Raw genomic sequence first — 25746 nt, 5'->3', positions numbered from 1 at the left:
CTAGCACTCTACCACTTGAGCCACAGCGCCACTTCCGGCTTTTTTTCTTTTTGCTTATGTGGTGCTGAGGAATCGAACCCAGGGCCTCATGCTTGCAAGGCAAGCGCTCTACCACTGAGCCACCTTCCCACCCCCAGATTCCTGAGTTTTTAAGTCAGATAAAAATTGTAACTGTGAAGCTGGACGCCAGTGGCTCATGCCTGTAATCCTGACTTCTCAGGAGGCTGAGATCTTGAGTATTGCGGTTCGAAGACAACCCAGGTAGGAAAGTCCATGAGACTTTTATCTCCAATAAACTACTCAGAAAAAGATGGTAGTGGCGCTGAGGCTCAGGTGGTAGAGCACCAGCTTTGATTACAAAGAGGCTCAGGGAGAGCACCCAGGTCTTGAGTTCAAGCCCCAGGACCGGAAAAAAGAAATGTAACTCTGCTTTAAGTTAGTGGAGATGTTCAAAGTATTAAGCACATCCTTGAGAAGAAAGTTAATCTGTTTTCGAGGCAATCTCATACTGCCAAAAATAAGTAATGTCTCAGGGTAGTTGTTTGAAATCACGGGAGAGATTCTCAAAGTTCGATTTGGTCTTAGGCCTGAAATACATTTTCTCACATTGCTTTTGCTTTATTGGATAGTCTTTCAGTGTTGAATTGTGTATCTTGGAAGTATTTGCAAGTCTAGTTTTTCTGCTAGACTGTACTATAATCCTTGAGTATAGATGCCATTTCCAATTTAGGGTTGATTTTTTTTTTTTAATGCTCATTGTCACACAGTTCATATTTGCCACGTTTTATTAAAGTAATAAAAATGAGGTTGAAGGGTCCCCGTGTTAAAACTGTGGTAGGGATTTATAAATGGGGAAACTCTCAAGAATATTTTGAATGTTTATATCAAAATCTTTGACTTCGCTCAGTTTCCACAGTATGTAATGTTCTTCCTGATAACTTGCTATGGAAATGGGCCCAGAGATATTGCTCACTGTCTACTTTGAATTAGTGTACTTGTCAAACAATTATTTTAATTTTTTTTTTTGTTGTTGTTGGTTGTGGGGCCTGAACTCTGGGCCCGGGCACTGTCCCTCAGCTCTTCAGCTCAAGGCAAGCGCTCTACCACTTGAGCCACAGCGCCATTTCTGGCTTTTTCTGCTTATGTGGTGCTGAGGAATTGAACCCAGGGCCTCATGCTTGTGAGGCAAGCACTCCACCACTGAGCCACCTTCCCAGCCCCAATTTTTAAATTTTAAATGAATATTTAAGTATAAAGTGATGGAGGCAGATCCCTAAAGAAAATTTATATAAAATCTAGTTACTGAATCTGTACCACTCAATCTGAAACTGAGTCTTCATTGGTCTTACACTTAACAATTGTGAGCTTAAAATTACCTTCTTGATTGAACAATTTCAAGATGATTTTATAGAAATTGTCCTTTGTATTCCCAGATTAAGATGAACTTTTCATTAAATTCAAAGTGTGTTTTTCAAATGAAATCAGGCTGTAGTACATTCTTTGAGCTCTAGAGTCACTATGTACAATATTGTCAGTCTCCTGACTTGATTGGGAAAGTCCTATAAAAAAGTCTTATTCTAATTTGTTGTATGAACTTTAATTTGCTAGGTTTTTTGTACACTGAACTGGACAGGAAGTTGAATAGATACATCTGAAATTGGAAATTACAGAGTTCCTAACTACTGATCAACCTATATTCAAGTATTTTGCATTGGGTCTTGGTGCCAATGGCTCACACCTAGCCTAGTACGTCAGGGGCTCTTGAGATCTGAGGATTGTTAGGAAAGTCCATTAAATTATTTTTCAGCTAACTAGTAAAAAGCTGGGAATGGAAGTGTGCTCAAGGAATGAAACATCAGACTTGAATGAAAAAGCTCAGGGAGAGCATCCAGGCCTAGACTTAAAAGCCCCACAGTTGGCACAAAAAGAAAATATAAATGTATCTGTTATGCATTGATACCTGTTGTATTTCATTTTGAGACTATTTTATATGGGATTTTTTGTTGTTGTTTGGGACAGTACTGGAGTTTGAACTCCAGGCTTTTCACTTGTGCTGGTGCTTTTGCCACTTTTTGCCACACTCTGAACACTATTTTTGGCTGATTATTTTTGATATTGGTAGTAGTAGTAACTATAAGGTATTCCATTGTATTTGGTATTTTTCTTATTAGATTGATTTCCAGTTACTAATTTCTGTTTGTGTTTATATGCACACCTGCAAGTTTGAGGTATGTGGGGAGAGATACTGACTTGAATTTGTGGGTGGTAAAAAATTTTTCTGTTATTCCTCTCTAGGGAAAATAAGTTTACCTTAGACAGTTATGACTGGTGTGGCATTGTAGTCATTGATGTAATGCAAGTGAAACCAAATCGGTTTGTCCTTCCATTATGATAGAGACAGATTGGTTCTAGTTTTTGGTGTTTTTAGAAGTCTTTTTTGAGGGGTGGCGGGGGGGGGGGTTGGTCTTCAGGCTTGAACTCTAGGCCTTGGCGCTGACCCTCAGCTTTTCAGCTCAAGGCTAGTGCTCTACCACTTGAGTCACAGCACCACTTCTGGTTTTCTGAGTGGTTTATTGGTGGTAAGAGTCTCACAGACTGTCCTCCCTGGGTTGGCTTTGAACCGGGATCCTCAGATTTCAACCTCCTGAGTAGCTAGGATTACAGGCGTGAGCCATTGGCACCCAGCCTTTTAGAAGTCTTTAAAGAAGATGTGAACACATACGAAGGTATAAAAGTAGGTAGGATAATATAAATACAGAACAATAATGCTTATGGAAACATCAAAAGGAAGCATTTTGTTTAAATGTTACTAGACAGTAAAATGTTAGATTCTGCCATTAGAAATGAAACTGTTGAAAATTTTTGAGTAATGATTACCTGTAAACAGCCTTGTTACTTGGGAAGAGACCCAGGGAGTCTTCTGGGTTACATGAAATATTATGTATCTTTGTTGATTATTTAGGACATAGGAGCTGTTAACAAGCTTTATGATGTTTTCCAGATCATCTTAGTTTTTTGAGACAGCATCTCCCTATACAGCCCATAGTTGAGCTTTAAACTGGAGGACCACCATGCCTGGCTATGTTGCCATAAACTTTCAATCCTTCTGCGTTAGCCTCCCAACTATCTGGAATTAACACTGTTTGGTTACCATGTGGATTTTTATGTGCAAATGAGGCTTTCTTGTTAAAATCAATGCAGTGTCCTAATTCAACAGAGAAATAAATGAAAAATTAACATCTATTCTAGATTGTAATGATTAGGTACAATTCTACCATAATGCATAAGATGCTTTATTTGCATATATCTAGAAGTAGAATTCACTGTATGATGTAGAAAGTATATTTGTTACCCATACTGATGTGTGTGCGCTGTGTTGCCATCTGTAGTGTTTGTTTTCTGTGGACAGTAAAGCTCTGAGCAAAAAAATTTCTATTTCTGTTGGAAAGAATTTTTTGAAGGTCAATCAGAAGCTAAGCACTCACCTATTGCATCAGATACATTTTCCCTGTTTATCATAGATTCTAATATTATTTTGACTATTGGTGAATGTTACTGTATACACATGATTGGAGAAATGGGAAGTTGGGACTATTGGTATAAAAATTATGCATTCCTCTTATTACAGTTTGTGGCCAGATTGATTTCACATTGTTCTACATGAACTCATCAGCTAAACTCTCTTTCTAGGTCTTACAAAGCATTATTTTTCAAGGGCTTTTTCCAGACCAAACTAAAACATATTAAATTTCACTTTGTTATGTCATACTGTGGCATCCAGGTGTTAGCTGTAGTCCATACCTTTCATCTTAGAAAAGATAGGTTTTCTTTTTGTTTGTTGTTTTGTGCTAGTAGTAGGTCTTGAACCCAAGGCCCAGGGCACAGTCTCTTAGCTTTTTTTGCTCAAGGCTCTACCACTTGGGCTAACATTCCCTTTACAGGCTTTTTGGTGGATTATTGAAGATTAGAGTCTCACTCACTTCTGCCTCAGTTGATTTTGAATCAGGATCGTATGATTTCATACTTGCTGAGTAGCTAGGATAACAGTTGTAAGCCCTGGGACCCAGCATGAGTTGTGTACTTTAAAGCTACAAAATTATATAATGAAGTTACCCTACTACATGCCACCTTTTCTGTTAACTACTTAAATTAATTCAATGCCTGACTACTGGCAAAATACTCATATTGTCGAATAGAGTAGAAAGTTAAGTTTAGCCTTGATTACAGGGTGAAAGGAGTTCACCTGTTTGGATATGCATATTACAAAATTTTATTTATGTATGTGACTTGAATTACGTTTCTGTTGGACATAATATTCTTTATAAATACCTAATATACCCACGAGGCCCTGAAAAACCAAAGTTGTGTAAAACATGTCATAGAGAATCTGTTTTCAGATGGCAAGTATTTCTAAATGTTAGTCCAATATACCACAAATGGTAGGATTACTTAACTAGTTTCTTGACTCCTGAGTCTTTTGTTTGTTGTCATCTGAACAAGGATTGCTTAATTCTAAATTCTAAATTGTAATCTATTGCTGATATCTAAGCCAGCAATAGCTTTAATGAGTTCTCAGACTACAAAAAAGAAGTTGGTGGGGGGGAGAGGATGGGATGGGAAGGGGAAACAAAGGAGGAGGCTACAATGCTTGATAAGAAATGTACTCATTATCTTGCCCATGTAATTGTAACCCCTCTATACAGTATTTTCACAATTAAAAAAAAAGAAGTTACTGAAACCTCTGGTGACATATGACATAAATTTGCCACTTTTAGTTCTATATCTGCACTACTTTTCTGTGATGGCAAGAAATAAAATCCTGGAGTTGAACTTGAATTGTTCTTTTCAAGCTCTCTCTTCAGTTGGGTATTGTGCTTGTCCTCTCACCCTTCACCTATAATATTCTTTACAAATACCTAATGTGCCAACTGAGCCAATCAGGGCATTCTCATTTAGTCTTCACTCTAGCTCAGTTAACAATTACAGAAAATATCTCTATAATCTATTAATGAAAAAGTACAAATGTAAGCCAAGAAGGAAGAAGGACTTACTAGGTTCTAAGATTATAAAGTAGTTTTGTATGGCAAAAATCATTTGAGTATAAAATAGATCAGTGGCCATAGCTAGGTGATGAAGGGCTTTATACAAAGATTATTTTGATTCCATTATAGTCACATGATCTCCTTTGCTCTGAACTTTCTTCATTAAGGTATTAGAATTCCATCTAAAATGTGGACGTGATTCATCATGGTAAGGGAAAGAATATAGGAAAAGGTTGTGGAGATAGTTGAGGATACAGAACTAATAGGAATTAGAATAGGACAGCGTTCCTTACATAAGCAACTTAAAAGGGGAAGATTAATGTATTTTTCTCAATATCAGAGGTCCATGGTTGGCTTGCTCTTTTGCTATATGTCTGTTTAAGGCAGAATATATTTATTAGGAACATGTGGCAGCATAAACTAGTAACCTCATGGTAGTCTGAAAGCAGAGGAGAGAGAGAAAAGATGAAGAATGGAGATAGGTGCTCTTAATTTATGATCATATCATGAATAAATCATGTAGTCACTTTTAGACAAATTGAATTTCAGATACCTATGGAGATCACCAGTATCAGCCAGAAATACATGCCAAGATTCTGAAATTTGGAAGTCATTAACATTTAAATGGTAATGAAGAAAATGTCCTGTTTTAATTCTCAGTGATGTGAAGATGCCTATAAACATCTTTCAACCAAAGAACCCTTTTTCCCCAAAAGTATTTTCCATCCTAAAATATCAGTAGTATAGAAATTGAGAAATCCTACTATAAAGTATAGGTGAGATGAGAAAGCTGTATCAGTTCATATCAAGGGCTAGAAATGGTTGGATTTGGTGTAGATAATTTACTAATTGTTTGAAATATTTAATTACCCTACATCCTACAGTTTAGTAGAAAAAGTAAAGTGTAAAAATAATATGCTTGTAGCAGTACAGAGATGTTAGATCTTGGAAGAAAAACAATATTATATTTCACATGAGGTAAAAATCTTGATGGGATAGATTAAGGCCTCCTAAAAAGTTAGTATTTAAGATGTGCTTTGATAAATCCTGAATTGGATTACTTTTAGGTTAGAGGAATTTATTCTCTAAAAGAGTTAGTCTTTAATTTACTTTTTTTTTTTTTTTTTTTGGGTCCGGTCGTGGGGCCTGAACTCTGGGCCTGGGCGCTGTCCCTCAGCTCTTCAGCTCAAGGCTAGCACTCTGCCACTTGAGCCACAGCGCCAGTTCCGGCTTTTTTCTTTTTGCTTATGTGGTGCTGGGAATCGAACTCAGGGCCTCAGGCATGTAAGGCAAGCGCTCTACCACTGAGCCACCTTCCCAGCCCAACTCTTTAATTTACTGAAGGTAAGACTTTAGAACAGTAATACTGGTAGCTAACCAAAAAAAAAATGGACACCTAAATCTGACCATAGCTATACATTGAGCCTTGCTAAAAGATACTTTGAGTTTCCTGCAAGTGCACCTTTTTCCATCCATATCAGACTAATATCCCCCTTCCCTCTTATACATACACATACTCTCAGGGGCCTTTGAGTAAAGATGATTTCTTTGAAGGAACATAATAGGACTGATCTAGAAAGTCTGGGGATTCCTAGATAAATGTAGACCTGATTCTGACTTTTTTGGTAGCTGTACTGAGCATCTTTGTGCTCTGGGAGATGGTTTGTTTTGTCATCTGCAGAATGAGAATAACCCAGTAGTTTCTCAAATCCCTTTCAGATGAAACATTAAACAAGAAATAACCAAGTAGTTAAGATTTTGTGCCAAAGAATTCCATACCTATTCAAAATGTGATTTTTAAGCTTTGGGTTTTGTTTTCACTTTTTACTATAGGTCTTTAAAAGTCACACTTTGGGCCAGGTGTTTGCTCATGCCTACTCAGGAGGCTGAGATCTAAGGATAGCGGTTCAAATCAGCCTGGGCAGGAAAGTCTGTAAGACTCTTAGATAAACTACCAGAAAACCAGAAGTGGTGCTGTGGCTCAAGTGGTAGAGCACTAGCCTTGAGCTAAAGAGCCGAGGGACAGTACCTATGGCCAAAGTTCAAGCCCCAGACCAAAAAACAAATTAAAAATTAAAAAAATTTACACTCTGTACAGTGAAAGATCTACTTTTGTGGAATAATATACCATCTTGTGGCCCTTTGTAATACTACAGTAAGTTTGTTTTTTACAATTATGGTCATGATTACCAATATTACTTTAATGTTTCAAAATAATTGAGAGCTTTCTGTAGTGTGAATTCCCCTTCAAAATTTATGTTGATACTTAATCCATTGTAACAGGCTAAGAGATGGACTCTTTAAGAGGTAATAGGCTTTTAGGGAAGCCACCTTCATGATTAGTTTGACTTTTGTAGCAGAAGTGAATCTATTATAAAAGGAAGGGGAATTAAGTCTTTTTTCTCTCTTATTATATGGTATCTTCCCTTAATCTTCCCTATGTCCAGAACTGTGAGTCAAAGTTCTCTTATTTACAGTTTTACCTAATCTGTAGTAGTATGTTACAGCTGCAGAAAATGGACAAAGATAGAGCTTCTTTTTTTTTAATTTTATTTTATTTGTGAACATACTGTACAGAGGGGTTACAATTACATGGGCAGGATAATGCGTACATTTCTTACCAAGCATTGCATCCTCCTCCTTTGTTTAACCTTCACATCCCTTCCCAGCCTCCCCCCTCCCCCCCAAGATAGAGCTTCTTATCTAAGACATGTACTCTCTCACTTAGGACAAAGCTTGTTTTGTAATCTGTGAATAAAGATTTCTTAGTTTCATATTGAGAGCTTAAAAATTACAGCATATAAAATATGACTGAAAGCCTAGTGTTAGTGGCTCATGCCTGTAACCCTGGCTTCTTGGGAGGCTGAAATCTGAGGGCCCTTATGGTTCCAAACCAGCCAAAGCTGGTAATATGTAGGGAAGTGAATGACTTCATCATCCGGCTACTATGTGAGCGTTACTTGATCATAGGTACTGCAGTTCATTGATAACCACGACAGCTAAATAGCAGGAAGCTTGTATTTGGGGGGAAATGGCGATTCATGGCCCAGGTAGAACTGAGTAGAAGTTAAAAGTTAATTTTAAAATGTTGTTCAATTAAAACATTATTTGTGGAATTTTGTTTTGTTTTTTGCTGGGCGTGGGGCTTGAATTCTGGGCAATGTGCTATCCCTGAGCATCTTTTGCTCAAGGCTGGTGCTCTACCACTTGAGCCACAATGCCACTTCTGGCTTTTTAAAGTAGTTTATTGGAGATGATTCTCATAGGCAGGGACTGGTGTCTCACTACCATAATGCTACTCAGGAGGCTGAAATCTGAGGATTACAGTTCAAAGCCAGCCAGGACAGGAAACACCATGAGACTCTTATTTCCAATTAACCACAAGAAAACTGGAAGTGGAGTTGTGGCTCAAAGTAGTAGAGTGCTACATGGTGTATATACATCATATATCATGTATATTTATATATGGCTGGGGTGGTAGCCTAGTGGTAATTAACTAATATATAACAGGGCCCTGAGTTCCATCGCAGCACTGTCCAAATGTGTGTGCACATCTGTGTATATGCAAACACATAGTACTTTTAACTGTCCATTTTAGTACCAAAAACAACATTCTCACCACCCTTTAAAGTTGCCACAAAAGGTCAAAGTCGTTCAGTTTATGACTTAAGTAATGAGCAGTGCTTGCATTTGTTGTGTTTCCCCCCTTTTTATTAAGGAAAAATTCAAATGCTTATGAAAGTAAAAAGTGCAGTGAGCCCTATCATCTGATCCCCATCAGGAGCTAGAGAAGTAGGAAAGAAACCCCAAACCAGTAGGAATTTCTAGGACAGACTACCCTCTGGGATTGTCCATCCGTGTACACAGCTCCTTCACCATTCTAGCAGGCTAGGCTATGGGTATGCGATGAGGGCTGCCCCCCTCAGGCAAGAGGTGGGCACTCTGGATCTCCTCTGTGTATTCCTCTGCCTTGCACCTGTACTGAGCAGGCTTCCTATTTCATGAATAAATACTATGTGCCAGGCCCTGTACAACAAAATGGACAAAGCTCCTGCCCCAGTGGGTTTGAGTGTGTTGACACAGAGTGAACAGGCTGAATTCTAAGTAGAATCTATTATTTCATATTTGCTTTACTTTTTTCCCTATTTTTTTTTTGGGGGGGGGTCCTGTCGCGGGGCCTGAACTCTGGGCCTGGGCTCTGTCCCTCAGCTCTTCAGCTCAAGGCTAGTGCTGTACCACATGAGCCACAGCGCCACTTCCGGCTTTTTTCTTTTTGCTTATGTGGTGCTGAGGAATCGAACCCAGGGCCTCATGCATGCAAGGCAAGCACTCTACCACTGAGCCACCTTCCCAGCCCATTTTCCCCCTATTTTTAGCTAAAGCACTTCAAAGGAAATTACAGACATACTTTATCATTCCACTTATACATACTTAAAATGAATTTTTCACAGAAAATGTCTTTTAAAAACAAAATATGTGCCAGGCCCGCCTGTAATCCTAGCTACTCAGGAGGCTGAGATCTTAGGATCAGAGTTCAAAGCCAGCCTGGGCAGGGAAGTCCGTGAGTCTTCTTTCTCCAGTTAACCACCAGAAAACTGGAAGTGGTGCTGTGGCTCAAGTGGTAGAGCCTTGAGCTGAAGAGTGCAGGGGCAGCGTCCAAGCCCAGAGTTAAGCCCCACAATCCACAACAACAAAAAAATACATAATATGAGAAGTAGTACTGTGACTCAAAGGTAAGAGTGCTGGGCTTGAGCAAAAGAGCTTAGGAACAGTACCAGACCTTGAATTCAAGCCCCATGTTCGGACTGACCAAAACAAAAAACGTAATATGGTCTGATCATCTATATATTTAATTTTCTGGCGTCTTTTAATGTTCTTTAAAAATAACCCTGTTCACATCAGATTTCAAAATGGTCCTCACATTGCAGTTGGCTGAAATGCTCTCTGTCTTTTAAAGAAACAAACTGACTGGGGTTGGAGGCATTGCTCCCTTGGTAAAGCACTAGCCAGTGAGCAAACACCTCAGGTACCAATTTCAAGTCCGGCTCTTGGGCCTAAAAAAAAAAAAGACTGGGGGGGGCGTGGCGGGAAGAGAAGTAAGGAATGAAGACTTTCTTTAGCTGGCATTGGTGGCTTACTCCTGTAATCATAGCTACTCAAGTCAGATCTGAGGATTGTGGTTCGAAGCCAGCCCAGGCAGAAAAGTCCATGAAGTGAAATGTCTATGCTTAATCACCCCAAAGAAGCTGGGAGTGGAGCTGTGGCTCAAATGGCAGAAAAAGCTCAGGGAATGCACCCAGGCCCAGAGTTTAAGCCCCACGACCGATCAACAACAAAAAACTTCTGTGATTGACTACAATGGACTGATGATTAATTTGCATATGTTTCAGTCTTAATTTTTTGGCTTTTGCTAATTATTGGATATAGGAGTCTCGTGGACTTTGTTGCTTGGGATGACTTTGAACTATGAGCATCAGATCTCAGCCTCTGAATAGCTAGGATTACAGGTGTGAGTCATGTACATCCAGCTAGGAATATGAATTTTAAGTATTAACTTGTGATTCTGTTGTAGTTGGTTCCTGTACCACTTTTCTTCATAATCAGAATGTACACTTACTGCATACTTGAATTGTTTTCTTAGAATAAATCTTAACAAATTGGATTAGTTTGGACCAAGGAGATGTACTTTTTAGGCTTCTTATTACATAATGGTGGAACATCTTCAAGAGACTGTATTTTATATATTATTAGTATATTTGTTTCTGAAGTTTGTTGTTTATAAAAGTTTTGAGTAGCATTTGGAGTGAATGATGGGCAAAATTTGCTTTTAAGTGGTAATCTTCAGAATTACAGTCAGGAAAAAAAAGAATTATAGTCAGGATGAAAGGGTTGGATTTGTCAGTCATGAGAAAAGTGACAATTACCACTTAATGAATGTAATCATTTTAACAAATGAAGCTAATTATATTTTATTGAGTACATTTTGATTTGTTCCAGTAGCCGGATCGAGCTGGGAGATGTGACACCACACAATATTAAGCAGTTGAAGAGACTAAACCAGGTCATCTTCCCGGTCAGCTACAATGACAAGTTCTACAAGGATGTGCTGGAGGTTGGCGAGCTAGCAAAACTTGGTATCATATGTTTTTTTTCTTCTCTTTTTACAAATTACATTTTTCTGCTGTACCAGTTAGAATTAGATAGAGCAGGAAGAGTTATCTAATACCTGTATTTTACAAGTGAGAAAATTGTAGTGATCCTGGTTTTGAGGGGAACAATTTCAGAAATCAAGATAAATATTTGAATTGTAAAAGGAAATGTTAAATGTTCTTTATGATATTATCTGATAAACTTTTCTGATGGTGAAGGCCTAGCCTCTACAGACAAAATAAGAGGTTTCAGGCCATTAATATTGATATAGTGTAGCTGACTAAAGTTTAATGCTTATATAACAATAACTTAGTCTTCTAGAGAGTTGGAGAAAGTTTATTAAGATGTGTTTGTGTTGAACTTTGTATCTTTGTATTCTCCATGGCAGCCTATTTCAATGATATAGCTGTTGGTGCAGTATGCTGCAGGGTGGATCATTCACAGAATCAGAAGAGACTTTACATCATGACACTAGGATGTCTAGCACCTTATCGAAGACTAGGAATAGGTAAAACTATTTGTGCTTTACTTCTTTAAAAATATATAATTACATGGTTTGTTAGTATGTTTGATCTAGTACATCAGGAATACCAGGAAAGCATTACTAGATTATTAAGTGAAAACTTGTGTTTATTAACGTAATTCAATTGGAAACCCTATAGGAAATTGTTCCTTTTGCTCACATTTCATTTTTTTGTATTGTTAAATTTTTTATTGTTATTTTACTATTGTATTTTTGAGACATGATCTTGTTTACTTGCCTTAAATGCTCAGCCCTCTTGCTTCAGCCTCCCAAGTGGTGGAATTACAAGTGTGAGCCACATCTTCCTGGCACTCTTTGATTTTTGGCAATACTAGGGTTTGAATTGAGGGCCTTGTATAACTTAAGCCACACCTCTAGCCCAACATGTTGTTTAGGTTCTTTAAAGTGATTATACTTGCTCTTTTACAGTTTTAACCATAGGTAACTATTACAAAAAGCAAAATTTAAGGAAATAAATGTCTACATACTTCATAAGCTCTACATTAGGATGCATGAAGTAGTTGAGATGAGAAGTGTCAAATTTAAAGGTTGATTTATAAGGTTATTTGTCTTATAGGAACAAAAATGTTAAATCATGTCTTAAACATCTGTGAAAAAGATGGCACTTTTGACAACATCTATCTGTAAGTATAAGAATACTGTGTTCTTATTTGTAATAAATTGTTGATAGTCTTCGTTAGAAATTTTGGAATCTGATTACTTACTGTATAATTGAAAACACCATAATAGTATGATTAGTTGTCCCTTGATAATCTGTAAGAGGTTGCTTCCAGCATCCCAACCCCTAGTTACCAAAATCTGAGAATGTTCTAATTCATATATAAAACGACGTACTATTCACAGATGACCTATGTACGTCTTCTCACTATGTTTTAAATCAACTTAGATTACTTTTCATACTACAGCATAAGTGCTATGCAAATATTGGTTACACTATACTGTTTAAGGAGTGACAAGAAGTAGTGTGACAAGAAAATAATTCGGTGAACAATTTTTTTCTGAACATTCGAAACTTGAGTTTGGCTGAATCTTGTCAAGAGCCATCAATATGGAAGGTGGATACAAAGTTTTATTTGTTTTGTTTTAAAAATAGCTTAAAAGGCCGGTCATGGGGCCTGATCTCTGGGCCTGGGCAATGTCCCTCAGCTCTTCAGCTCAAGGCTAGCACTCTACCACTTGAGCCACAGCACCACAACTGGCTTTTTTCTTTTTTTGGGTCTGGTCCTGAGGCCTGAACTCTGGGCTTGAGTGCTGTCCCTCAGCTCTTTAGCTTAAGGCTAGCACTCTACCACTTGAGGCACAGTGCCACTTCCTGCTTTTTTTTTCTGCTTATGTGGTGCTGAGGAATCGAACCCAGGGCCTCAAGCATGCAAGACAAGCACTCTACCACTGAGCCACCTTCTCAACCCGACACATCGCTTGATTATATTGGGGAAAGTTTGTAAATAATAGAGATAAATTAGGATTACAATTTAGATGTTCAGAATTCAAGGCTACAGATGCCATTGTATTATTTTCCTTACGTTTGCATCTCTGTACTTTGTTCAAGGCTGAAAATAACATGTTCATTTGAAATTAATTTGAGATTAATAACCCAAGTCAGAAATGTTCTAGCTGAGATTATACTTCAGAATGCCAGTTTGAGAGTAAAAACAAGATTACTACCATTTCTTTCCATTTCTTTCTTTCTCCCCCCCACGCCGCGCCTCCCCCGGTCTTTATTTCCTTTTGTGGGAGTATGTAAGTAATAGGGATTGAACTCAGGGCCTGGGCTGTGTCCCTTTAACTTTTTTGCTCAAACTTTAGAGCTTTACCATTTGAGCCACAGTTGTACTTCAGGCTTTTTGGTGGTTAATAGGAGATAGAGTTTCTTGGACTTTCCTGCCTTGATTAACTTAAAGCTTTGATCCTCAGCCTCTTGAGCATCTAGGATTACAGGTGTAAGTCATCAGCTCTTGGCTTAGAAAGTTCAGATTTCTTAATTTTAAAGCATAGCATATTTTTAGTTATCACCATTCATTCCTCTGGTTATTTTTCCTATTTCAATTACAGAATTCTTTCTCTCCAGTAAAAAGTATGATAGTACTTTATCCTTTGTTAACTGTAAAATGAACAACTATTAATGAGTATCCTAATCCCACTCATCTATTTTGCAAATGGAAACGATAGATTAAAAGGTTTTCTCTTATGAATTAACTAATCTTTGTTGATTACTGGTAATGTAAAGAGAATGTCTGCAATATTCTAAAACTTCAGTTTGAAGCTATTTTGATCTGTCTTGGAGAAGACTTAAAAGCTGATAGAAACAAGACATTGTACGAAAGGAAATGTACTCATGTAATTGTAATCCCTCTGTATATCACCTTTATAAACAAAAAAGTAAACTAATTTTTTTTAAAAACTGATGAAATGTAAATCTATTGTTTGTTGCCATCTTATATTTTAGGCATGTCCAGATCAGTAATGAGTCAGCAATCGATTTCTACAGGAAGTTTGGCTTTGAGATTATTGAGACAAAGAAGAACTACTATAAGAGGATAGAGCCTGCAGATGCTCACGTGCTTCAGAAAAACCTCAAAGTCCCCTCTCAGAACGCAGATATGCACAAGACAGACAACTAAACAAATTTCATATGAACTTCTTGCACTTGCTTGTCGCCAAATAAAAGAGGCCCATTGATTTCCCCTCCCCCTCCTTAAGCTTTCTCCCTCATTCTTGTTTTCCTTGCTTTTCTTTCCTCTAAAAGTTTAATACTTTCACAGACTTTTTTTAAAAATCATGTTTGGATTGTTGCAGTTCTCATTTTTGTGAGGTGGTTGGATTGAAAGAAGAAGGTAGGTCTGTTTTGTTTAAGTTAATAAGATGTACTGTCCCAAAACGTTAAGTATCAGATGATTTGGAAATTTTTAGCTGATTTTATGTCCTGCTTTCATATTGAAGGTCAGAGCCTACAAATACTGTTAATCTCAAAAGATCAAAAGAAGCAGTAGCAATATCTTATTTTCTAATTCATAGACAAGTTTAGTGTGTTTGTGGTACTTTTGGACTTAATTTTAGGGAATGCTAATTCCTAGACATTGCCTTCACTTCATCTTTAGTCCTTCTGAGCTCTCTCAGGAGTTGGACCATTTGTAATCCTTGTAAGAAATTATAAGCTTACTTAGCTTTTCAGAGCAATTTTTTTTCCCCTCTCTAATGGGTGGAACCGTTTGGGGTAGGTAGTGTTATATTTTTATCTAAGTGTTTGGTTAAATTGCTTTTTCAATAGTAGACTGGTTGTTAGCAGGTTTATTTTTCTTGCTGTTCTGATTGTTCCTAGAGGCATTAACTTTTGGAGTGTAGGCTGGTGAGATTAATTTTTTTAATATGCCAGCCAGAGTTATGGCCTTTAACTGACCTGAAGAAATTTAATTTTAATAGACTTTTTCTTGTATTTTTGTTTCAATAGGCCCAACAATAGTCTAACCTTAAAATTGGAGTTGATGTCATTGTAGGTCAGTTCCTCAAATAAGCACCTGTTTTCTCGGACATTGAAAAATATCTAAAGAAAGCTTAGGTAGACTTGTTGCACAATAAAATACATTTATTGTGAACTAATGTGGGCTGTTAAAAGTGTGGCCACTGAGTGCTTAGTTATATAGGAAAGACTAGACAGTATTTTTAAGAATAACATAGCTATGCTGTTGCATTTCTGTTGGAGCACATCCCAGATTTGCTTATACTCTTGTGCCTATAATATTGAATTTAAGAATTTGGAATAAGAGGAATGGTTAGTTAAACTAATTGCTTCTATTCTTGGAGAGGTTAGAAGTATAAAGTGTTAATAATGCAAATATCACTGTGATCTCCTGTATTGACAGTTCTGGTTTGTGGCAGACCATTTTCTGGCATGTAGGAATCTTTGACAAGTTGATAATTTTTTGTAAGGTGAGAGATGTCTGAATTACTCATATTTTCAGCCCATTGTCCCATTGCTAATATTTAGAAGATTTTAGATTGTCAGTAGTGATGGTTCAAGAAATGTCTCATTAGACTTTGAAACAATACACAGGGCTTGTCATTTGACTTTAAAAGGCAGTTTGATTCTTGATATTTATCCTCTTATGTAAAATTCTGGGATAAAAGACTCATTTATGAGTAGTTAAGGAACAGAATTATTTTACAAAGTGTTTGTGTACACTTTTAACCTTAAGTTTTTGTTGAGAATGTGTAAGTGCAAAGTAAAATAGACTTCAACAGTCTTGAGTGCCAAGAAAAGAGAGGAAGGAATATAGTTGCTGAGTTTTATAGGGTTGTAATCTTAAGATAGTAAAAATGTAGAATGACCACACTGGTTTCTTGGGTATTAGTTTTTTGAAAAGTCTAAATCTAAGCTTAGAAGACAATTTAGCATTAAGCACCTTTACCTTTATGGATAAGCTTCAGCTTGCTCTTGCCAAGAGAAGTGTGCTTGAGTTACAGAAAACATAATTAGTTTGAAGAAATCAGCCTTTTTGTATGTAAACTTCCAGATATCAAAATAGATTTTGATATATAAATGAGTTTTCTGAGATGACACTGCCTCTGTTTCTATAACCCTTTCACCTGGACTATCTAAGCAGTCCTATGAATGTATTCCTAAGTGTGGTTATTGAAAACCGAATAGCTGCCTCATGAAATTAAATACATGTTATGTAAAGAGGGGAAATATTAAAGTTTGAATTGATTGTGTAGGCTCCCTATTATTATAGTTTCTTTTTCCACACTAGTGAATGACACAACCTAAATTTAAGTGTGTATAATGGGTTAATTGTCCTACATCAAACTTGTATTGAATAATTCCATCTACTTACAGAAGAGAAGGATATGGAAGAGGTAGAACCTGGGCACTAGTATATGCCTGTGAATCAGTAAAGACAGAAAGTAGTGCTCCTTGTTAAATTGTTATTTTGATATGTAATAATCTTTGAGGTAAAACAGTTCTGTTAACTGGAGGATAATTGATTATGTCATATTTTTCAGGACAGATAGTTTATACTGGGGCAAATAGGTTAAAATTGAACTGTATGGTATTTGCATTTAGGTTCTAAAGAGAAGAATCTGTAGAGAAATCTATGCAATATATAATTTGTCCAGATTAGTTTTCATTTGGGGAAAGGAATTCTGAAGTATCTCTAAAGCAGTTTTTACTTGCCAACTGAAAATCCTCCAAGCAGAGAAGTGTTGGGAAACTATGGAGTGTGGTGGTGGAAAAGAAAAGATCCCTCAGTTTTTGGAGGGAATAACTTTAAAAAACTTAAATGGCTAAGTTTACTTGGTGCAGTTAAGAATTAAATTTGTCAATTTTAACATTGCTGTTACATCTAAAATAAACTTATGTGATGTTCTGGTAGTGATCTGTGATGTATATAAATGTCAGGGAAAAAATCTGAATTGTGCTGAATCCTGCAGTGTACAACTATACATAGTCATTTTCTACCATTTTGCTATTTTCATAGTTCTCAGGATCTAAATTTAAAGCTCATAAAAAACAGTGCTGGTGTAAAAAAGGCATGGTAATACAAATCTCTTGGAACTTGATAAATTGCACAAAGTCTTGTGGTGTGATCCCAGTGAAAGAAAAGGTAAAGTCTAGGAAATAAACCTGCTGTATTATGAATGTAATTGTTAAAAAGTTACATTCACATTAGGCTGCAGGCTATTTAATGTGTATTGACTATTAATGTATTGAGATTTTTTTTGTAGTGAGGAAGGAGTACTTGGGTGAGTCTGCATTCATTTCTTCCCCACCCTTTCCCCTTGACTAACATCAAACAAACATGAATTGAAATTGTATCTGTATGGAATATAGCTGAATCATAAGAGTGCTTGCATATTTTGTACAGTGTCCTGGGTTTGATCCACAGCATTTCAGAACAAGAAAAGAAAAAAATTATTTTGTAAAAGGCAACCAACCATCTGTTACACTTTATTGATCATTACATTAAGAATTAAGCATAAATTAATGCTTAAAATTTACAATCAAAAAGTTCTTATTAAGGGATTTATTTCATTCAAAAAAATGGTTAATCTGTGCCTGGTATGTCTTATTTATCACAGCACTCCAAAATTTAGTAGTTTGAAACAAGAAACATGTTTAGAATCTACATGCAGCTTACCTGGTGTTTCTAACTTATGATCTCATAAATTTCTAGTAAAACTGACAGTTGCATCATCTTGAAGGCTTGATAAGAACTGGACCCACCACTGGGACTCATTCATATGACTTCAGTTCCTTACTAAGTGGGCCTCTGTAAGGGCTGCCTTATATCTGACATCCTGTACAAGTGATCTATGAGAATGCTAAGCAGAAGCCAACTTCCTTGTAACAAAACCTTTCAATCAGAGTTTTACTTGGAAAGTGAGTAAATAATATGAAGCAGTTGCTAAATAGTCTAAACAGTTTTGTGATGGGGGACTTGAACTCAGCCTAGACACTTGTTCCTTTCTCAACTATCATTTAAATCTTGAAAAATAACTGCCTTCTTATATTCATATGAAAGCTTAAATCCAACATGGGAAAATTCTCTACTGGGCATAATATCTTGAAGTTTCTGAACTTTGGCCTAGATATTTATTTACTGCCCTCAAAAACATGACATCTGAACTCGAAGGAGGTAAGTCTATTAAAGATTGTGTTATATTATTGTAGCTTTAAAAGGTTTTTCTTTTGTTTCTTTGACCACATTTATGGAGCTAACATTGTTAGATAATCTTTTATAAACCATATTGGCAAGATTAAAAGTCCTCCATTAAGGATTTGAACAATATTGCCTGGTGCTGGTGGTTCATGTCTGCAATCCTTGATACTCAAAAGGCTCTTCAGTTAACCACCAAAAGAAAGCTAAGGGATAGCTCTTGAGCCCTGAATTCAAGTCTCAGTACAGGCCAAATATATATTTGAACAGTCTAGAATTCTACTTGTTACTAGCAGTCTCCAACCCTGAAGCATAATGGTACACATAAATTCATAAATTGTCTCTATAAACAATGTTCTACAAACTTGAGTTCTGGGCATACATTAGTGACAAAAGTTTCTAATCTCTAAAGATATGTCAGGGCTGGGGATGTGGCTTATGATAGAGGGCTTGCGTAGCATGTATGAAGCTCTGGGTTCAATTCCTCAGTACCACATAAACAGAAAAGGCTGGAAGTGGTGCTGAAGCTCAAGTGGTAAGAGTGCAAGAAGCTCAGGGATAGTGCCAAGGCCATGAGTTGGAACTTGATAAATTGCACAGTCTTGTAGTGTGATCCCAGTGAAAGAAAAGGTGAAGTCCTAGGAAATAATCCTGCTGTATTATGAATGTAATTGTTAAAAAGTTATATTCACATTAGGCTACAGCCCCTAGGATTCCCCCCCCCCCAAAAAGTCAAAATTTTATATTAAGATAATTCCTTTGAGACTACAGATTATACTTTAATCTTGGAAGGAACAGAAAAATAATAAACCTTACACTGATGGCTGATATAAACAAAATGTGTCAGTTTCCACTGAAGAAAAGGAAGTAGAAATACATTATAACTTTAGGATTCATGTATCAAATTAATTATATTACAGAGGTCCTGATTTATTGTATAAATTGTTTTCCTGGGTTCATGTGTTACTGTCCTGTTCCAATATTCTTTGTAAAGATAGTTCCAATCTGGTGACAACTGGAGTTTGTCAGGCAAATTAGCCATAACCTCCCTAATAACCATTTGATCTTTTAAATCAAGATCCAAAGTATCTGGAGGTTGAGTCCAGGAGGATTGGAAGTTTACACCAACCTGACAATAGAAAAGAGGTAAGAAAGACAATGGGAGGAAAGTGGGAAGTGCAAGTCTTAGGACATTGTGGTAATGGGATCACAATATATTTTTTCCCAAACACACTAAGTAGTAGTGTGTACAGCTAATTGTTTTGCCACTGGAACAAATTCTAGTATGCCACAACGTATTTTGAAGCTTGCTACCATATCTGAAAAATCTCTCCACATCTAGAAATTAAACATCCTTAGAAGCTCAGGAAATAGAAAAGTCAAACATTAAAAGTCGTATGATACTGGAAATGCTTAAAGAATAATTTGTATTTGTGAATGCATAGGAAAAAGGAAATGAGCCTGGCGCTAGTTGCTCACGCCTGTAATCCTAGCTACTCAGGAGGCTAGATCTGAGGATTGTGGTTCATAGCCAGCTCAGGCAGGAAAGTCCGTGAGACTTATCTCCAATAAACCACTAGAAAACCGGAAGTGGCACTGTGGCCCAAGTGGTAGAGCGCTAACCTTGAGCTGAAGAGCTGAGGGACAGCGCCCAGGCCCAGAATTCAAGCCCCACGACCAGAAGAAAAAAAAAAGTTGATTGCAGCAGTTTCCATAGTAACTGGAGTAGGAATTTCCCAAATGCCCATCAGCTGGTGAGTGGGTCAATGTCTGATATCCATACAATGGAGTATCATGTCCTTACAATAGGTGAGCAATAAGTCAATCACTTCACTATGCTGTTAAAGAAAAAGTAGATTTGTATGAATGAAGGCAATTTGTAGTTAAAATCCTTCCCACAAAGAAAAAGAGTCTAAGGCAAGATGGCTTTTGTGGATTTATCAAAGAATACGAGTTTTACATACACGTAAAAGTTTTGTCAAAAATCCAGTAACATGAAAAGGGTGTATTATCAAATAGATGGTGTCCAGTAGAAAAAATAAGCATGTAGGTTGGGAAGAAAGAAAAGTCTATTTGCAGATGATACCAAAGATCTTAAAATCTTTGCTACTCCAATTAGTGTAACAAGCTCGTGAGCTACAAAATCAGTTGCATTTCCACCAGTAAAAATCATAAATTGAAACGAAAATGGAACTTGTAGAATTGGGGATTAGCAACACTTTTAGGAGGTTGGGTTTGATCTCCAGCAAAATGTAAGTAAAAATATGAAATACTTAGGAACATACTTAAATGCAAGGCAAGTACACAAAATCCTATATAAAGCATTGCTAGGACATAAGTTGAATATTTTCACAGAATTCAAGACAAAATATTGAATCACTTCTCCCTAAGTCAAATAGATCCTATTCATCCTAGCTACTCAGGAGGCTGAGATTGGAAGATTGAGGTTTAAACCCTCCTGGGCAGGAATTTTGTTTCCAACCAGCAAAAAGCTGAAAGTGGAAGTAAGTTCAAGCCCCTGTACTGGCACAAGAATAATAAAGACGTAGCCAAATTTTGTTGACTAGCATTTTTTTTAACTTACAATGCTTAATTCTGTAAAGACATGCAATTAAGCACTCATACTGCTTCCACACACGAAGCTGCTGCAAAAAGGCAATATGGGTGGCAGAAACAGCTAAAGGCTATTGAACAGAAAGATAGCTGCACTTAAATGACCACTTGATCTTTCTTTATATAAGGTACATTTCATTAGAGAAAAAAATTGTCCTTTGAAAAATTAATGCTGGAAATTGTTTTTTTCAATTCAAAGTATGAATTTTGATCCATACCTTCACAATAAGTAACAATTAACTTAGAATCCATCATGGCTAGACATGATGGCAGATGCTTGTGTAGCACTAAGGCACTGAAGTGGGAGGAATGCAGGAACCCATGAGTTCAAGCTAGCTTCAGCAACACAGTAAGACTTAATAAATGTACATCTCGAAGAAAATAGGGAAGACTGACACCACAGGGCATCCTCCATTAAAAAAAATACATACTTTAGTGATTATTTGAACACTTAATGAATCCACATGTGATAATGTATGCTTGTAATCCTAGAACTCAGGAGGCTGAAGCAGGGGTATAGGGAGTTCAAGACCAGCCTGAGCTACAGCAAGATCCTGTTTCAAGATTAAAAAACAAAACACAAAAAACCTAGGAGGATTTGTATAGCTTATAATCAGTATAGACAACTCTTGAAGCTGGAAGCCAGTGGCTTCCTCCTGCAATACTAATTTCACAGGAGACTGAGATCTGAGTGTCATGGTTCAAAGCCAGCCCAGGCAGAAAAAAGGTTTCCATGAAACTCGGCTCCAATTAACCACTCAAAACCCGGAAGTGGTGCTGTGGCTTGAAGTGGTAGAGCAAAAGAGCTTGGCCAAAAGAGTTCAGGGACAGAGTCCAGCCCAGGCCCTGAGTTCAAGCCTCGTAACTGCAAACAAAAGGAAAAAAAAAGAACTTGAATTCAGTAATAGCCCAGTTACACTAGGCAAAATGTTGAGTAATACCTCACTAAAAGTGTTTAAATGGGTAATACATGACTGGTGGTGTGGTGTAAGTGAAAGCCTCTGTCTAGCAAATAAAGGTCCTGAATTCAATCCCCCAGAACTTCCAAAAATAATAAAAATAAAAGATTAAAGAGAACTTCCCTTCCAAAAGAAACTAATACCTACATAACCATGGTAGATCTTATCAAATAAGTACATGAAATGACATACAGCATCATTAGTATAAAAAATGTCAATTAAAATGGCTCACACTTGCTATTTGGAAAGCTGAGAACCAGAGGGGCTATGGTTTCAGCCCAGGCAGAAAGATTCATGAGACTTCAGCCAATAGTTGGGCCCAGTACTATGAACCTTTCCAAGTGACCTGGTATGATCCAGGTTCCATGCCAGCCTATGGAAAAAGTCACCAAGACTCCATGTGATACACACTTGTGATCTCCCAACTTCCACCTGAAGCCTAAAAATACGTGGACTGTGGCTCGTGTATGTCTGAACAGGAAATAATGTCCTATCCTAAAAATAACCCACAAAAACTGGTTTGGAAGCATGGTTCAGTATGTCAGCCTAGCAAGCACAAGGCCCTGAGTTCAAACCCTAGTACTGCCAAACAAAATAATTTCAATTAAAATCACAATATAGCTGGGTGCCGGTGGCTCATGCTTATAATCCTAACTACTCAAGAGGATAACAACACCTCTGGATCGTAATTTAAAGTCAGCCCAAGCAGGAAAGTCCATGAGACTTATCTCTAAGTAACCTTCAAAAAAGCATGCAGTCGAACTGTGGCTCAAGTGGTAGAACACTAGCCTTGAGCAAAAAAGCTCAGAGGCAGCACCCAGGCCCTAAGTTCCAGCTCCATGACTGGCAACACACAATGGAATGCAATACCTATGTACCTTTTAGACTATATAAAGAACCACCGTATCAAGGTTGAAAAGGAAATGGAGCAAATGAAACTTGCAAATACTTGTGAGGTAATATAGAAGGATACAACTGCAAAAGCAGTCGTTCCCCTCCCCCCCAAATACACATCCAACCATATAAGTCAGCCATTGTAATGGATATTCAAAGTGTAACCCAAAGAAAACAAAAGCAAATAAATGTACTAAGATTATCCATGAATATGTGTAACATCTTCATTGGTTATAGTTATCCAACAAATGAATATATATGAAGTAGCCATACAGTGGAATACTACTCAGCAACTAAAGCTAATAATTTATTGATCCAAACAACGATTTAGGAAGTTCAAATAGATGAGTATGCATTGAATAGTTGCATCTGTATAACACTCGAAAACAAACTAGTGCATTGTGATAGAAAGTAGATGAGTGGCTACCTGGGGAACAGGACAAGCACAGGAAAAAGGAATGAATTAGGAGCCTGGAGGAAATTTGGGGGTGAAAGATGTATATGTTCATTTTCTTATTGTAGAAATGGTCTCATAAGGGTATGCATATGTCCAGAACTTTTTCCAAGTGTAGATTTGTTGTGGGCTAATCTTACTTCCAGTTGGGAAATGAAAATTAAATTTCTAAACTTTTATTCTGATCTTTATTAAAGTAGATCTTTCACTTATAAGTGACAGAATTTATTAATGTGTATATATGCATATATATACATATACATATAAGTATATATAGAGAGAGGGGATCCCTGGGCTAGAACTCAGGCCGTGAGCGTTTTTTTGCTCAAGGCTACCATTCTATGACTTGTATAACTTCTGGGGTTTTTTTGGTTTTGGTGGTTAATTGGCAGTAAGAGTGTCACTGGACTTTCCTACTATAGTTGGCTTCTAATGCTGAGTAGCTACGATTACAGGTGTGAGTTACTGGGTCCTAGCTAATGTATATTTTTAACTGGTTAACAGAACTCTTTAAAAATGTTTTCTTTTTTCTTTTTGGTTGGTCAAGGGGCCTGAACTATGGGCCTGGGCTCTGACCCTCAGCTCTTCAGGACAAGGCTACGCAGCGCCACTTCTGGCTTTTTCTGCATATGGCGTGCTGAGGAATTGAACCCAGGGCCTCATGCATGCAAGGCAAGCACTCTACCACTGACCCACCTTCCCAGCTCTAAAATCTGTTTTCTAAGTCATCAAAACTATTTGGTTTGAGTTTAGACGTGTGCCTTGTAGTTGAAGAAATGCATATCCTAAAATTGATATTAACCAAAATGCCTTATGTTCTTACCGCAATGGGAAGCGTTACTTACAGTTGGACATATAGATATTGCACTTGCCTTTTATTTGTTATATTCTTTCATGATCGTGTTATTGCGATTACTGTTAAGGTTCTGAGTTATACAGTCTTATCTGAAGCTTGGATGGGGAGTGTTAAGATCATTCAAAGGCTAATTAAAACTTCATTGCCTTAGATGCAAAGAATTAAAGCAAAATTTCCGACCGTATTAGTGATAGTTTTAAAGTAACATTAAGAGTCCTGTTTCACCATAGCTTCTCAAAATGCTGCACAAACAAGATGGGTTACTGTTAGCTTTTACTTTTTTTTTTTTCTCCAGTGCAAGATCTACCTTCTCGATATAACCCATATATTTACGAAAATTGGGTTGTTTAGGGCTTGGAAATTTCTCACCACTACTAAGCGGAGCATACCTGTTTAAGGACGGGATGGTTTATGAAACAGACCCAAACTAGGAAAAACAGAAGCCGTGACGAAGGCTCGAGGGTAGGCTCCAACCCACCTTGGAAGACAGTTCTCCATTCCATAACTCAAACTTGGTAGCCTCTGCACTCTCCCTTCACTCAGCTAGGAGCTCTCCAGGCCATTTCTGGACGCAGCCATCGTCTGAGTGCAGGCATGCGTGCATCATGCTTTGTGGCTTGGCTGCGATCACAGCCTACGAATTGGAGCGGCACCGGGTCAGCAACGAGTGAAATAGACCTGCCTGAGGACAGGCTCCAAACCCTGATGCCCACCCGCCTGCTTCCCGGCCTTCTGGACTAGCAAGAGCTCTTTATCTCCCCAAGTCTCCGTACGCTCTTTCTCTTAACTTCTTCCACTTCCAAACTCCCAATGAAAGATACGAAGAGGCAGGACAGGATACAAAGAAGTTTCCCCGAACACCTCCTTTCCCCGGTTCTGTAGGCGTCCCCTTTAACGAGCCAGGCCCACCTCTTTACCGTTCACCTACTGGCTTTCCTTCCTGCCCGTCACTCTACCTTTAAGAATATTTCCTGTTTCTTCAACCCAGCTTGCACACCTCCTCCCCCCGGCCCTCCTCATTGGGCTGCCTGAGGCCCGTTCCCTCCTAGGTTTTTTTTTCCTCTCCGTCCGCTCCCTCCCTCTCTAACCTAGCCCAACTGCATTCTGGCTTCGGATTGGTTGCCACCGCAGCCTCCCTAGCACCGGATTGGTGATCTGAGTGGTCGGGGCGGGAGGCAGGCGCACCCAGGGTAGGCTGTCGGCGTGCCGAGGGGCGGCCGCGGGAGGGGCGGGGAGGGGCGGGGGGAGGGGGGCTGGGAAAGTTGAGGCCGCGCTGCCGCCGGGTCTCCGGCCTTGAGGGCTTGGACTCGCAGGGGCGGCGGTGGCCGCTAGAAGAGGCGGCGGGGGCGGGGGGAGAGGAGGGCCTGGGCCCGCGCTCCCCCAGCCCCGAAGGAGCCGGCGGCGGCTGGGGACCGAGAGGTTCACTGGGGTGGTCAGACACCCCTGCTTTTCCCACCTGGGATCATGACCCAGGCGGGGGCCGCCACCACGGCCACCACGGCGGCCGAGACCGCGCAGCCGGCGGGTGAGTGCGGTGGGAGCGGGGGAGGGGGCGCTGACAGCCGGGGCGGGGGCGGG

The 25746-nt window shown here is 38.4% G+C and overlaps 1 protein-coding gene across 4 annotated transcripts in view; it reads left to right on the top strand.

Moving 5' to 3' along the window:
• The window catches only part of Naa50 (N(alpha)-acetyltransferase 50, NatE catalytic subunit), a 20485-nt gene extending 2080 nt beyond the window's left edge, over positions 1 to 18405 (top strand). For 2 of the 4 annotated variants that reach the window (XM_013028552.1, XM_013028551.1), the window contains 4 exons: positions 11040 to 11176; positions 11581 to 11700; positions 12293 to 12359; positions 14183 to 18405. In XM_013028552.1, coding sequence (XP_012884006.1) covers positions 11040 to 11176; positions 11581 to 11700; positions 12293 to 12359; positions 14183 to 14357 — 499 coding nt within the window. In that variant the 3' untranslated portion in view covers positions 14358 to 18405. Of the gene's footprint in view, positions 1 to 10922; positions 10931 to 11039; positions 11177 to 11580; positions 11701 to 12292; positions 12360 to 14182 lie in introns of those variants that run through there. The other 2 variants (XM_013028554.1, XM_013028553.1) reach the window with 2 other exon arrangements.
• The last annotated feature ends 7341 nt before the right edge of the window (positions 18406 to 25746 follow it).

This window comes from Dipodomys ordii, unplaced genomic scaffold (assembly GCF_000151885.1).
Source record: "Dipodomys ordii isolate 6190 unplaced genomic scaffold, Dord_2.0 Scaffold111, whole genome shotgun sequence".
Taxonomy (NCBI): domain Eukaryota; kingdom Metazoa; phylum Chordata; class Mammalia; order Rodentia; family Heteromyidae; genus Dipodomys; species Dipodomys ordii.
The sequence above is the reverse complement of the archived record's forward strand: the minus strand, read 5'-3'. Positions and strand labels throughout refer to the sequence as shown.